The 15958-nt window shown below is 27.1% G+C and overlaps 1 protein-coding gene across 2 annotated transcripts; it reads left to right on the forward strand.

The window, feature by feature from the left end:
• The first annotated feature begins 12214 nt into the window (after positions 1-12214).
• LOC100204495 (uncharacterized) lies at positions 12215-15958 on the forward strand. 2 transcript variants are annotated; one of them, XM_065810587.1, is made up of 10 exons: positions 12215-12456; positions 12549-12713; positions 13099-13214; positions 13437-13481; positions 13683-13746; positions 13941-14104; positions 14250-14314; positions 14638-14735; positions 14984-15091; positions 15864-15958. In XM_065810587.1, exons 1-10 carry the CDS (start codon positions 12258-12260, stop codon positions 15908-15910), a joined length of 1071 nt encoding a protein of 356 aa, XP_065666659.1. In that variant the 5' UTR covers positions 12215-12257; the 3' UTR covers positions 15911-15958. The 2 variants fall into 2 exon arrangements, with proteins under 2 accessions (XP_065666659.1, XP_065666660.1); XM_065810588.1 differs by having other exon boundaries at positions 12215-12441.

Genomic DNA, 15958 nt, shown 5'->3' on the forward strand with positions numbered 1-15958 from the left:
AGAGCTTATTTAAGAATATAGAAAGATGTCTTGCCATAAAAACCAAACTTTTAAACAGGCATAAACTTTCAAACTTTTATTGTCAATAAGAATTTCTAATTGAGGATTTACAAAGCTCGCAGAGTCCAGGAAATCTTAAGTATAGAAGGTTTTATAACGGAATCAAAGATTTGTGTAATATTTTATTTTCAGATTGATTCGTGAATCGGCATGACAAAGAAAACGGAGACAAAAACTTAAAGAGGGTATCGAAACAGTTTGTCAAAACAATCCTGAAGAGTCATATGCTTTGAAACAGTTTATGCGAAACCATCCTAAACGACTATGGCTCGAAATTGATCTACCAGAACTTTTATTAACAATCATAAAAATTGTGCAAAATTCGTCAGAAGCAGACGAGCGTCGAAGAACAGAATGCCTTCGTAGTGTCTCCACTTTGGATGATCTTCAGAAAGAGCTGACAAAGATAGGCTTCAACTTGAGTAGAAGTGGTTTGTACCTTCTTTTTTTACCACGACGTGGAAACACTTATGAAGGAAAAAAGCATGTCAACACAGATCCAGTGAAGCTACTACGTCGAGAAAATTCGTTGCGAAAAAGAAATGGTGATAGAATGTTTGCCAAATCTTTTATTGATGACATGTTTGAAGTTTGCAAATTGTTTGGACCAAAAGCTGTGCTTTTCATGTTCAATGATGATAAAGCCAGAGTACCGTCGGGCCTTTCTGCTGCAAGCCTTCAAGCGCCGTTGCTGATGCATATGGAATACAAGGTCAAACTTATGGATCATGACTTTGTTGTTAGCCCACAGCACAAGTTAATCCCATCTGTGTATGGCATATGCGAAGTTAACAATAATGGAAATGTATCCTACAGTGGAGATTTCATACGCATAAGAAAAGGGAAACACGATACATCGAATGCTTTTACACATGCTTTTTATGTTAGGGAGCTTTTTGAAACTAAGTTGGTTAGACGTAAACCAGTTATGTTAATGAAGACTGATAGAGCTCAAGATGAGGCACCATGCTTCCCTAAAACATTAGTAACTGCTGTTGATCTCTTCCGCTTGCTGGATTTAGATGTCTTGCTTCATCGTGTGAATGCGGCTGGGCTTTCAGCCTTCAACCCCATTGAAAGAAGAATGGCACCTTTTTCTCGTGATTTGGCTGGAATAGTTCTTCTCCATGATTATTTTAGCAATCACCTTGATTCTTCTGGGAAGACAATCAACCAAGAACTGGAGGTAAAAAACTTCCAAAAAGCGGCTGACATTTTATCCCCAGTTTGGGAAAAAACTGTCATCGACGGATACCTTGTTAATTGCCGGGCAGTACCAGTTGGGAAAGCATATAAACTGGCGAATCCTGATCCTGTTTGGGTAGAGAAACATTGCCAGCAACCGTTTTTTAGTTAAGTACAGAAAAATTTCTATCTAAAAATGTTGATCTTTTTTGTATTTAATATTTTTAAAACCTTTTTTTTTTTTGGGGGGGGGGGGCAGTTATTCAACAATTATTCAAACTTTTTTAATAAATAACGCGTACGTACGTCAGATTTAGCAAGTGCTCATAGGTCTAAAGAGGCCATTTCCTAAATGGATGAAAATATCAATTTCGTGCCGGTGAACCCTCCTAATGTCCCCAAAGCCTTGCTAATCAAAAACTTTTGGGGAGTACTAGCTCCGAATGTGTATGAAGGTAGATGGGAGGTCAAAAGTTCACAACAATTGATTGGGCGTATCAATGCGTATTTGAAAAAAATTGATGCAACATTTTTACAATCACTTATGAAGGGTATCAAGACAAAATTGAGATTAATAGCCGACAAGAGAGTGCTATTGGTTTATAAAAGATAATTTTGTTAAAATAAATATTGTATTAACTTAAAAAAAATATTTAAAAAAATTTTGCTTTTGTTTCTTTTAAAATACAAAGCTTTGATTTTTTTGTAACTAATTTCTCCTCACCCTTTACCATAGTTACCCATCATTTCTCCTCACCCGTTATATATAGAACTATATAATCATATATGAAATATATATATTTTTGTATATATAATATATACTATAAGCAAAAAAAGTCCGAAATTGATGTTTGTTATAGTGACTTGTTTTTTTCAAACAGATTTAAAACCTTAAAAGCTACTTTTCCAATTTCATTACTCTTAACAAGGGTATCAATTGCTTTACGAACTCCTTCAGTCGTTTGCTTTGTCATCGTTTTATCTGTTGTTTCATTCTTCTACTTGCATTTCTTCGTCAACTTGCTTAATGGTATCTTGAAAAATTGCTTCATCTGTCAATACTCCTCCCATAACCGAAACGTCATCATAAATAAAATCCTCATTACCCTGACGAAACTTTTTTTTTTTATATATTTAACTTTTATTTCGCTGATTAAACAATATTACAATTTTTCATATAAAATAAATAACATCGTAAACATAAAAAACCTTTATAAAAAACGTTTTTAATCTTTTTTTATTTATAATATACTAGCTGGAGTTACCCGGCGTTGCCCGGGCCAATATTTAAACTGGCTTACCTGATATCTGTACACAAAGATGGGCCCAAAAATGGGCCCAAAAAATGGTCCCCCCTGACCCTGGGGGTCAAGGTACGGGGTCAAAACCCAGCTAAGAACCTTCTCCCCCTCGAGGACTACCCCCATGCCAAATTTCATCGAGATCGGTCCGGCGGTTTGGATTTCTATAGAGAACAAACAAACAAACACACACACATTGCCCTTTATATATATTAAGATTAAGATAAGATAAGAAGATAAGATAGCTGGAGTTACCCGGCGTTGCCCGGGCCAATATTTAAACTGGCTTACCTGATATCTGTACACAAAAATGGGCCCAAAAAATGGTCCCCCCTGACCCCGGGGGTCGGGGTACGGGGTCAAAACCCAGCTAAGAACCTTCTCCCCCTCGAGGACTATCCCCATGCCAAATTTCATCGAGATCGGTCCGGCGGTTTGGATTTCTATAGAGAACAAACAAACAAACACACACACACATTGCCCTTTATATATATTAAGATATACACGGCGTTAATTTTTGGCCAAAAATCTTTCAGCGCGAATTGTTCGCGCGACATAAAGTTAAATGTCATGTAGACTGGAATATTTTTATCTATGGTTCAGTCTTCACTAAAACATGCAGTTAAGTAACCAAGAATCATAGCTTAATTGGTCAAAAGTTGAATGTTTTAATGTGTTTAATGTTGAAATAGGAGTTATATTTTTTGTACGTGGAAGAATATATTTATTTTTACACATTCTTCGTATTATTTTAATCATAATAAATAAGTCTACAAAAAGATGCTCGATAAACCACTATGTTACCTCATCTATACACACAGTTTTATATTTGAAATTGATACTTGCATTAATATCTTTCCTTTTAGCCAGAGATTTTGAAAGTTAATAAATATATCTTGAGATATCTTATATTTTCTTGTAAAAATTGACATTTTTGATTTTCAAAAAGTCTTAAAACCTAAAATAATGAATTAACTTTAAAATCTCTAACTAAATATGGACCCGACACACTAAGGATTTTTGGCGGAATTTTTTAATAAATGAAGTAAAAGATAAGTATGAGTTTATCTCTGATGTTTCTATCTGACTTTTTGACTAATTTTCAGAAAACTGGCAGCCATTTAAAAAAAATATTTTTTTATTATTTGATTAAAAAACAAAAAAACTATTTTTAAGACTTTATCTTGAATGTTAAAATAAAGATGTTATACAATTTTTTATTTACTTGTCACTTGACATTTATATTTCTTTTTTTTTTAATTTTATAGTTGATAAAACATATTTCATTAAAATAATATTTATTAGCAGGTATAAATATATATCAAAACAGTATGAAAAAATGTTTACAATTTTTTTGTTTGCATTCGGATCATTTTATGAAGTAAGTTTATGTTTATGCAACATCGTGTTATTAGGATATTTAAACACACTAAATATTACCTTTTGTTTTATTTGGCTGAGGTAAGTAGGCTTTGTGAGAAAAAAAAAATGCTTGAAAATTTTCGAAGTTACAAGTTTTATATTTTTAATATTGGATCTTCATAATTGTTTCTATTAGTTATTTTTTACTTTTATATTTTTGTTTTGTTTTCTGTTTTATTTCGTATTCATGAATTTCAAAGTTATGTTCATTAAATTTCAAAATTATCTGGATTTTATTCTGCATTTTTGTATACTTTGTAAACAAATTGTAGCTTTATTAAATATTTTTATGAAGGATAAATTTTTTACTTGGTTACATATTAATAACTTATTATTAAGTTCTTATTACTTTGATAAACAAGTTTATTATTAATTACAACAGTTTTATTATTGAAAAACCTCCAGAAATGTAAAGACTGGTACTACTGTGAATAAAATGTATAAATAGCTATTTTTAATTGTAACATATTCAAACGCCTATTTGAATATGTTACATTATATAAGTAATGAACTGCAGTGTTCACAAATTTTCTATTTTTATAAATTTAAATGTTTTATATTAATAATTTTTCATACAAATGTTGGTGTATATCTTAAAAAACTGTGTTTCTCTCATTTATATTTATTAATATCCATTTATATGTTGCATGTTCGAAAACAAAAACAATTTGTAGTTTGTTTTTCAAAGTTGATAAACATCTTATACAAGGTATCGGATATACTTATTATGAAGTTATAGTAATCTGATATCAGATTATTAAAGACCTTGATGTTTGTGTTAAGGTTATCTAAGTAAAGCCATGATCCAAGCAGGGATGCAGAGTCCCAAAAAGACCAAAAAGATTTGTATGTCACAAAAAAATTATTTCAAGTATTGTGAATTTCAAAATAGGTATCACAGAAGTAATGACTTGCAAGGCTGCTCAGTTTTATGGCTTTTTATTAAAAAAATTTGTTCTGCCAAACATCAAAAAGAATTTACAAGCAACAAATTTTTTGGTTTCATTTTATTTTTGAAAATCCTTTTGCATTTTAATTATATCTCAATTTAATTTGAACAAATTATATTTGTTAAAATTAATTATTAATTTGAACAAAAATAATTTTAATTAATTTGAACAAATATAATTTTAATTAATTTGAACAAATATAATTTTAATTAATTTGAACAAATTATATTTGTTCAAATTAAATTGGTTTATTTAAGGTTAGCTATTTAAACCACAACATAACTAAAGCTAGGCTGTTCAAAAAGCTATGCAAATCACAGTGTAGATTTATGAAGTAGAATTTATAAATTGAATGAAAATAGAACATGTATGATAAGTTGATAGGACAATAGTAATTTTATATTTTTGTTTTTTAGGTATTAGCAGGCTGTACTTGACGACTTACTTTCCTGCAACGAAATCAAAAGAACCTTCAACTACAAACCAATTTAAAAACTTTTTATAGCAGCATTTTTTAAGAAGAATTTTCCCTTTATTTTATTTACTAATTAGGTTACTTATATTTCATAATTTCTTTGAATTATTTTTGGAGATAAAGATTAATGTTCAATTTTGGTGTTTTACAAAATTTTAAGTTTAAAAAATTATTTAACATATAAATTTTTAGTTTTTTATTAATTAATTTTTATTCAGAAGTTCAATTATAATTGGAGTGTCCAATTTTTGTAATAATTTTTCTGCAAATATCAATTTGATATTATGTTATCAATGTGAAAGTATAATCTCAAGATATAATTAAAAAAATGGTAGGATGAGGTACATAAACATACGCTTTGTTTTCTTATAAATAAAGTTCTAGTTTATCGCAAAATATCTGTACCACTTACTATGACTGTAAGTGTGAAAACACGCGCAAACTGGCGATAGGGAGATTTTTGAACAAAAATTAACGCCGTGATTTACTGTTATAATCAGTCAGGGACTCAAAGAAGGTAAGGGTGATGCGTTTATCATCACAACCTTTTCATAGAGCCCCTTTAGTCACTCATTAAAATAAAATAAAAAAGTAGTTTAATGTTTAAAGTAAAATAAAAATTTAATATAGCAAAACTCTTTTTTTTTTTTTTTTTTTTTTTTAGTGTAAAAAATTGAAAACAAAAAATATATATATTAAAACACATAAGAAGAAGAAAAAAAGAAAAAATACAAAAAAAATCTGAAAACAAATACTGTAAACTATAATATATATGGCAGGAATTAAGGAGATGCATTTTAGTTTGTTGTTTAAACGATGAAATGCTTTTTAGGTGTTTAATATTTTTATTTTGGAAACGATTCCATATTGATGGACTACGGTTTGTAATTAGAAACTTGACTGCTGTGATTTAATTTTTCCTAGTTGATAGTCGTACCTCGTTTTTGAACGCAGATTATATTTTTCAGAAAATGATATCAGGAAGTTATCTGAAAAAACGCTTGGTAGAAGATTGTTTTTATACTTATACATAAAAATTAATATCTGTAATGTGTTAAGTTTCTCAATATCTAGAACCATTATGCTTTTTATCACTGGGGCCGGGTTTACTAACCTATTTAAATAATTAATTGCTTTACATGCATGGTTTTGCAGACTTTTCAATTTTAGCAATTTGGTTTTTTGGGTGCTGGCCCATACAATATTTGCGTACAAAAGCTGGTTATGTACAAGACTAAAGTAAAGCATATTACGTGATTTACTATCGAGAAAAAGTCTTGACTGACCAATTGAATTTTTTAATGCAGAGAAGTATTCATTACTTTTGTCTGATCTCCTAATCCTTCCTAAAATTTTGCGGAAGCAGTTAAAAATATTGGTTTCTGAAACTTCATTTCAAGAATGAACAAATTATCTCTAAATTTAACTAAAACAAAATACACTTTTTTCCATCGCTATCATGAACGTGAAAAAATTCCATTAAAACTTCCAAATCTTTGTATTAACAATTGCGAAATAAAAAGAGAAGTATCATTAAAATTTCTAGGAGTACTCCTTAACAAAAATGTAACATAGAGAGATCATATAAAATATATTGAAGGTTAAATATCAAGGAGCATTGGCCTACCTTATAAGGGAAAACCTTTTTTAAATTCAAGTTGTTTAAAACTCTTATATTTTTCTTCTATTCATACGTAGTACCAATAAAAATAAATCAAAAAAACTCTTTAATATGTAAAAACATGCAATCAGAATAATATCCAATGAAAGCCGCTATACACTCTGCCAAACTTTATTTATTAAGCTAAATATACTAAATATTTACCAAAAAATATTTATTATCTTTTAATTTTTATGTTCAAAATTAATAAAAGTATTATTCCAAAAACTTTCAATCTCTTATTCAAAACAAATCAGAATAAATACTTAACTAGATATTCAAATAACACCTATATACAACCAAAAAGTTATTTTGCGGCAACTGAGTTTTCAATTTCAATTAGAGGACCAAAGGCATGGAATAAAATACTCACGACTGAACTTAAAACTCTTACAGTGTTAAATGAGTTTAAAGCTAAACTTAGACAGTTATTACTAAAAATTGATCTACAACAAAACTATTTCTAAAAATTTAAAATATCCTTACGATTGATCTATCGATTAAATGAAAAGTATATTAATTTTAAAAGCGCTTAAGTTAAATGCACTTGTTAACTTTTCAAATTTATTTATGTTTTTGTTGTTTGATATGTGTTGTTATTCTTTTTATTATTTGATCCTTAGACTTTGGTTTTGTTATTTGAAGTTTAATATTTAAAAAATGATAATAATAAAAACTAATTCATGATTTTATAATATTAAAAATTAAATTTTTCCGTGCTTTTAGAAGAATATGTTTAGAAGAAGACATATTAGTCTTCTTCTCGCCCCTGCTACATATATATCTTGTTATTAACATACAGTTTGTATATATTTACCCAGTGGGAAAAAAGACGTCGAAAAGACGTCTTTTAAAGTCTTATTTCTAATGTCTTAAAGACGTCTTTTTTTAGTCGGTTATGCAAATCTAAAAGATATCTTTTTTCGACATCGAAAAGACGTCTTTTTTGGTCTTTTTCTTGTCATGAAAAGACATAGAAAATGCGTCTCTAAGACGCCTTTTTTACTCGAATATACAAATCTAAAAGACATCTTTTTTCGACATCGAAAAGGCGTCTTTTTTGGTCATTAAAAATGCGTCTTTAAAACGTCTTTGTTAATCGACGTTATTTGTTTAATCTAGAAAAGTTTTTTTTCTTGAGAAGAAAAAAAACCAGTTTCAGATGTCAATATAAAAGAGGAAGCATTTTCTACATCTTTTATGTTTAAACATAGACGAATTATTTATAAATAAAACAGCAGTATTATTCAACATAACATATTTATTTAAAAATCATCAGCAGATTCATTTCCAGATTCATAACTTTCTTTATCTTTCTCTTTCTCCTCTGGTTCTTGAGCGAGCTCTGTTTTTTGGCGTTGTTGTTTACGCAACCCCCCAATTTGATCAGGGGCGTTCTTTAGCTTTCTCTGAATGAAATTAACTATTTCTCGTCGAGAACTCTTTTTATTCGAGCTACAATTTCTAAAAAATGAGTAAACATGAAAAACAGTAACTTGTTTTAATGTAATATAAAATAGCAAATTAGATTTGATCAGCCAAACACACTAGACTTACCCAGCAAACAATAGACGTCTTTTAGACCGTCTAAAATTGGTCTAATTTATATCTATTGCCGATACGTATATTTTAGACGTATATTAGAGATCGAAAAGACGTCTGATTATAGAGATACTATTTTTGCTCTATTTTAGATGCATATTAGATGCATAAAATAGACTCATGCATAGATAATTTTTTTTTCATCTAAACTTAGATGTCTTTAAGATGTCTTTCATAGCTTTGTTATATAACAGAAAATTCATTTTTTAACTATTGACTAAATGATTTTACGGAGCGATAATTATAAATGACCGCCATTTAAAAGCCATACATCAGAATTGGCGGAAACTTACTTCTAGAAAGGCATGAAGACTTTAACCTATGGAAGACATTAATGATTATTTATTTTGATGAATTTTTAATAATAAAATAACATGCTATTATAGTGACAAAATATTTTGATGATTTGATGCTTAGAATGTTTACTAAAATCAATTTGTGATTTGCAATATAATTTATTTTGCAGAAGTATTATAAAATTATTATTTTCAATTTTTATTTCTAGAATAAAAGATAATGTAATTAAAATATATGTATAAATATGAGTGTTTTTCAATAACACAAAAGATTGCTTTATTGGTTGCACACTTATCGTTTTCATTGAGGAATCAAGATTCATTTATGTCTTTTACAAAAAGGGCATACGAAAAAAGACGCAGTAGACGTGTTCAAAAGGAATATAAAAAAATTCTAGAATCATCATCTGTACATCTAGATAATGAATCGAATGTTGGAATTTCCGAAAGAAATAATTTATCATCTTGTGAAAATCTAAAAGAATATTTTGACCATCATGAGTCATCGGTTTCTGACAGTGAAAACTCTTATGACCAAAAGCCTAATGAGTATGAGCATAATCCAACTTTAAAGGAAAGTTTGTCTGCATGTTTTTCTGAATTCAGGGTACCCCAGGCATGTGTGAATAAGTTACTTTGTATTTTTAAAGAAAATGGCCTAGAAGTTCCTTGCGATGCTAGAACCCTAATGAAAACACCACAAAACATTGAAGCATTTAATCTATGCAGTGGAAAGTATATTTATTTTGGACTTAAAAATGAAATAGTTAAATCTATGCAAAGGTGTTCCACCTTTAATACTCAGAATATATCATTATCATGTAATATAGATGGCTTACCAATATTCAAATCATCCAATTTTCAGTTGTGGCCATTACTCGGATTATGTTGGGAAAATGATGTATTTATGATCGCTTTATATGGTGGTGAAGGTAAACCAGAACCAGTAGATTTATATTTGGCTGATTTTATTGAAGAAGCAAAAGAACTTTTGGTAAGTGGTTTACTAATTGATGGAAAAAATTATACTTTTAGTATATCATCATTTATATGTGATGCACCAGCACGCTCCTTTATAAAATGTGTAGTTAGTCACACTGCAAAACATGGTTGTGAGAGATGTACAGTTGTTGGTACCTGTTATTCTCAGCGAATTGTGTTTAATAGTGAAGAACTGCATGCCTTGCGCGATGAAAATATTTTCAGGAAATTTGGATATCCTGAACATCAAAAGAAGCTCAGTCCCTTGTGTAAATTGGATATTCCAATTGTTTCAATCTTTATCTTAGACTATATGCATGTAGTCTGTCTCGGAGTTACAAAAAGAATTTTATATTTTCTGACTTCAGGTCCATTGGAGTGTAGACTTTCATATCGCTTAAGGGAAAAGCTGTCAATTACAATAGCCTCATATAATGGAACATTACCATCTGAATTTGCACGCCAACCTCGTTCATTAAAGGAACTAAAACGATGGAAAGCAACAGAATTCCGAATGTTTCTTTTATACATTGGTCCTATAGTACTGAAAAGTGTTCTTTCTTCAGATGTATTTTTGCATTTTTTGTGTCTTCATGTTGCCATGTCTATTTTATTGCAAACAGATAATCAGATTAGGAACACATATCTTGACTTTGCTTCTCAATTGTTACATTTTTTTGCAAAGCAATCATCTCATTTTTATACACCCACATTTGCTGTCTACAATGTTCATAGCTTAACTCATTTGCATCAAGATGTTGCAAATATGCAGTGTTCTTTAAATAGCATATCAGCTTTCCCGTTTGAAAACTTTTTGCAACATTTGAAACAGTCAATAAAAAATTCTAGAAACCCAGTTGTTCAAGCTGCACGTAGAAAACAGGAGTTCGAGTTATCTCATCCAAACATTGTCAACAAAAAAAATAAGTATAAGTATTCAACACGATTAGGAGATAGCTGCTTCTTAATGCAAAACAAAAAAATATGTATTTTAAAAGAAATGGTTGATGAGAAAACTTTTAGATGTACAGTACTTGATTTAAAGAATATGGAAAGTTTATATGACAAACCAATAGATTCAAAGGTTTTGAGCATTGCATTTATTGTCGACATGGAAAAAATAAAAAAAACTGAAAAGATAGTACCAACATCAGATTTTGTTCGTAAAGTATTGATGTTGCCCCATAAAACTGGTTATGCCATCTTTCCTGTGCTGCATGAACTTGAGAAGCATCTGTAATCAATATATATGTGTATATATGTATATATATACATATATATATATATACATATATATATATATATATATATATATATATATATATATATATATATATATATATATATATATATATTCATATATATATATATATATATATATTCATATATATATATATATATATATATATATTCATATATATATATATATATATATATATATATATATATATATATATATATATATATATATATATATATATATATATACACACACATATATATACATATGTATATTCTCTTTTTATATAATTGCAAGTTTTTGTTGAATGAAAATTTAAAGATCATTTGTTGTAAAATTAAAATAAAGTTCACTTGTAACAGATTATGAATTAAACTATTTAAAAAATTACTTAAACTTTTTGGGTTTTAAGAAAGCTTTTTGTGTATGAAATTTTTTTCTTTTCAATTAATCAAAGTTAAAAAATTTAAATAAACTAATAAAAATAAAATAAGAATAGTTAAAATATTTCTAGTTATTATATTTGTTTGTTTGATTGCAGCACTTTAATAACTTTAAATGTCTAATTTTTGGCTGTATAGGAGCATTAATTTAAATGAGCCATTAATCTGGGAAATGATTTTTTTTTTCATAATACTTTTTTTATTTCAACAAAATGGTAATGTGTCTGACTTCCTTATTTTACAGTAATATAAAATAAGCTTTTTTTTTCCATTTCTTGTTGAGCTTTCTGGAAGTAGTTGTGTAAGGTTTTGTAAATTTACATTTATATATATATATATATATTTTTTAAATAATTTTTTGTTAAAAAATTATCTTATTTACAATTAGATTTATAATTTTAATAATAGAGTTTACTTATTTCTCAATATCATATGTTAATCCTCACTGTCTAAGTATTTCCTATTCCTCACAATATTTTAAATTGTTAATAATAAAATAAATAATATTAAGTTAATGATAATAAAAAAGTAATAGTAATAAAATTTTTAAGAAAATAAAATACTATGAAAACCTTTAATAAATAATTTTTTAATTCATGGTTACATTTATTATGTTTATACACAATTATTACATTAGAATAAATGTCTGGAAAGTTTTCAGAAGCTATATGGAAAGAAAATAACAGATTAGTTGAGGATGTTGCACTAACAAAGTGGATTGACAAAGAAGGACAACAAATTTATTGTCCCAAAAAAAACTACAATCATGCACTGAAAAACAACCTTTCGCCAACAAAAGAATGGCACAAATTTCCATTAATAAAGTGTAAGATAACAGATGGTCAGTATCTAACTTGTTTTTTTTTTTTTTTTTTTTTTTTTTTTTTTTTGTATAACGTTATTACTTTTTGTAGCAAAATGTTTTATAATTAGATTCATTTTCATGTTGTGAAGAATACAACTTTTCTACATCAGATGAGACTTATGTTGAAGAAAACATTAAAAAAAAGAATAATAAATCATTCTGCTCTTCATTGCCAGAACCTCCGCAACCTATTATGAATAAGACCAATGTTAAAAGTGTAATACGAAACCTAGGTAAATATCATAATTTTTTCTTAATGGTTTATAAACTGAAATAGATTCTTGTTTAATTTGATCTGATTAATATCTATTTAGCTATTAGTTCTTTTTATGTATTACTAAGATTTTTTTTTATTTTAACTATATGGGTGTCTTATATGTAATTTTGTTAAATTGGTTACATATTTATATCAATGACAACATTCTATTGTATTGAATAATCCTTTAATCAATCAACTTGGTATGAAAATTGAAAATTGATTAAAAGCATGCTGATATTGTTTGAATGAATGAATTCAGAAATTGAAAGAATACAAAATTGGTTGAAAGATTAAATTAAGTAACGGGTATGGTTGAGGGATTATTTATAGTTGTAATTATAATTATTTCTTTTGAATAGATTTGTTATCAGATTCAGAGATTGAAGAAGATATTTTTTCTTCACGTTTCATTGATGAACACAATAAAACCAAGCAAAGTTCACAATCTCAAAGTTCACAATGTTCAAGTTTTATTGTGAGTAGTTTTGGTTTTTACATCACTAAATGTTAATGTGAAGGTGTAAAAACTTTTTTATTAATTTGTTTTTGTATTTTAAAATAATTGTAAAAGATAGGTATAAAAGAATAGAAATGGATTGTTTATAATATTGTGATCTGATAAACCATGTGTGTAGCATTTGGTCAACTTTACTTTAAGTAGCTAGACAAAATTCTTTAATATTCTAACCTTTTATAGGAGGAAAGATCGAGAATTGGTCTTGAGCCAAGCCCAAAGAAAAATGTGAGGAAGTTATCACTAACGATTTGACATAAATCTGAATATTATTAGTGATTGTTTATTTGTCAAAATTAAATAAGAATTATATAAAACTTGAATGTTTAATTTATTTTCAGCGGGTTTATCTATAATTTGAGTGGATTAATTTTTTTGTTAAATTATTATTGCAAAGTAGTTTATTTAGTCAAGGCTATTTTTTATTAGGTTTCCAGTCTGCCTCTTTTGCCTTTGTCTTATTCTACAGATGAAGTTTTAGCTGATTTAAAAAGTAGGTTTTGCCAAAATTTATGGCAACTTCTGCGATGAGTGTAAAAAAAATAACATCTATTTTTGGAATTTTAGTTTGAGTTACTCAAACATAATTTGAATTTTAAAGTTGATATTTCATTGTTTTGCTATTTGGTTTCATGAGCTAAATGATATTTAACACGTTAATCAATTTTTTTACTCTTTTGTTTGTAGAGATGCAAAATGTTATTCTCAAGGAGCTTGCGGAAATAAAAGTTCTTTTAAAAGAAGTTGTAGAAATTAAGTTTCAGGCTACTGGGGTGAAGTTGCTAGAATTAGTGGACGAAGTGGTTACACTGGATAATAAACTAAAAGATAAAACCGAGTATACTAAATTGGTATGATCTAATCATCTTATTTTTTAATAAGTTTGTTTAATATTGGTTTATTATCTAAATGAAAAATATTTATAAATGAACTAAAATAACTAGCTTGTATATGTTGTAAAGAAATTTAAGTTAATTTTTATTACATTTATTTCAGCTTGATAGTTTGAAAAAGGTTGGTGGTAGAAATCCAAGAGAACATGTGTTTTTGATCATGAAAAGGTAAACGATTATGATTTTATTAATTATTAGAGGGTCCAAAAGCAATTCATTTTGACCATTATTTGTTAATGGATTTACTTTTAACATGACAATTTGATAGACTTTGTAGCTTCACTCTAGGTATTTAAGTTTGTTTGTGTGCAAAAGTAAGTGTAATCTAATCTTTTTAGCATTTTGTTTTCAAATTTAATAATTATACTATTTATAATTTTAAGCATTCATATACTAATATATATTTCAATTTATTACATATGTTAAAATAAAAGTCAAGACTTTTTAAGATTAATAAATATATTTCAGTTTATTGTAAAAATACTTGTCAGGTTATTTTCGAATCAGCTACAGTCCAAATTAAATCGAAAAGGAAATGGGGTAAAGAAAAGCTTAGAAAATCTAGTAAATATATGGAGTGTTTTACGAGGTATTGTTTTAATAGTATTTACAAAACTGATATCTGTATTAACAAGATATTCTTCGACTTTTTTTGTCTCCATAATACATGTTCCTGTAGTTTTTTCATAAAACAATTTGCCTCTTATTAATAATCTCTCATTACAACATTGTTATCTCTCATTGCATGATTGTTATCTCTTGTTACATCATTAGTTTTTTATACATTACTATAAATTAGTAAATGTTTGGTATTTTGAATTATTTTAATTTTGAAAGATTCCTGTGAATACAATGGTGGATCAGTCAAAGACCTTGAGAAATCGGTTACAGATGTTCTACGAAATGCTCCTGCTCGTGCTCGTAAAAGAAAAGCATGTAATACAGGTAAGCAATGCAAAATGTGACTTATTAAGACTTATTATATGTAAATCATATGTTCTATTTTAAACTGATATGTAATATAAAACCCATAAGCTTTGACAATGGGTTGGCATTAAATCATATTAGTCGATAAAGTTATTATAAGTTATAATAAATTATAATTTTTGCTTGTAAATAAGAGATGTTGTCGCATGAAAAAATATGAAAAATAATACTAATCAAGTTACTGTGCAGTAACCTGATGAACCTACTGATGGTGAAACAGTGTAGAAGAAAGAAAATATTAGATAAGTGTTTTTACTAATTTATATATATATATATATATATATATATATATATATATATATATATATATATATATATATATATATATATATATATATATATATATATATATATATATATATATATATATATATATATATATGTATATATATATATATCTATATATATATATATATATATATATATATATATATATATATATATATATATATATATGTATATACAAATATGTATATATACATATGTGTGTATATATATATATATATATATATATATATATATATATATATATATATATATATATATATATATATATATATATATATATACATATGTATATATAAATATGTATATATACATATGTATATATACATATGTATATATACATATGTTTTTATATATATATATTTAATATTTCATAAAAATAAAATCTTTAGAATTCTACATGTCTTTTAAAGTCATTTAAATATAATTACATTATATATTTTAGATATCGACGACGTGGAACAAGATGCTAACGGCAATGCAAAATTATAGTTTCTTATATATATTTTTGTGAAATAAATTTAAGAATTTCAGTTAAAA

The sequence above is a fragment of the Hydra vulgaris genome, chromosome 11 (genome assembly GCF_038396675.1).
Source record: "Hydra vulgaris chromosome 11, alternate assembly HydraT2T_AEP".
In the NCBI taxonomy this organism is placed as follows: domain Eukaryota; kingdom Metazoa; phylum Cnidaria; class Hydrozoa; order Anthoathecata; family Hydridae; genus Hydra; species Hydra vulgaris.

Excerpts from the sequence above, each read along its gene's own strand:
- LOC100204495 (XM_065810587.1), top strand. The coding sequence starts at position 12,258 with ATGTCTGGAAAGTTTTCAGAAGCTATATGGAAAGAAAATAACAGATTA. Across the intron at positions 13,747-13,940 it reads AGTTTTAGCTGATTTAAAAA|AGATGCAAAATGTTATTCTC; the intron begins GTAGGTTTTGCC and ends TTTTGTTTGTAG. Across the intron at positions 14,736-14,983 it reads TATATGGAGTGTTTTACGAG|ATTCCTGTGAATACAATGGT; the intron begins GTATTGTTTTAA and ends TAATTTTGAAAG.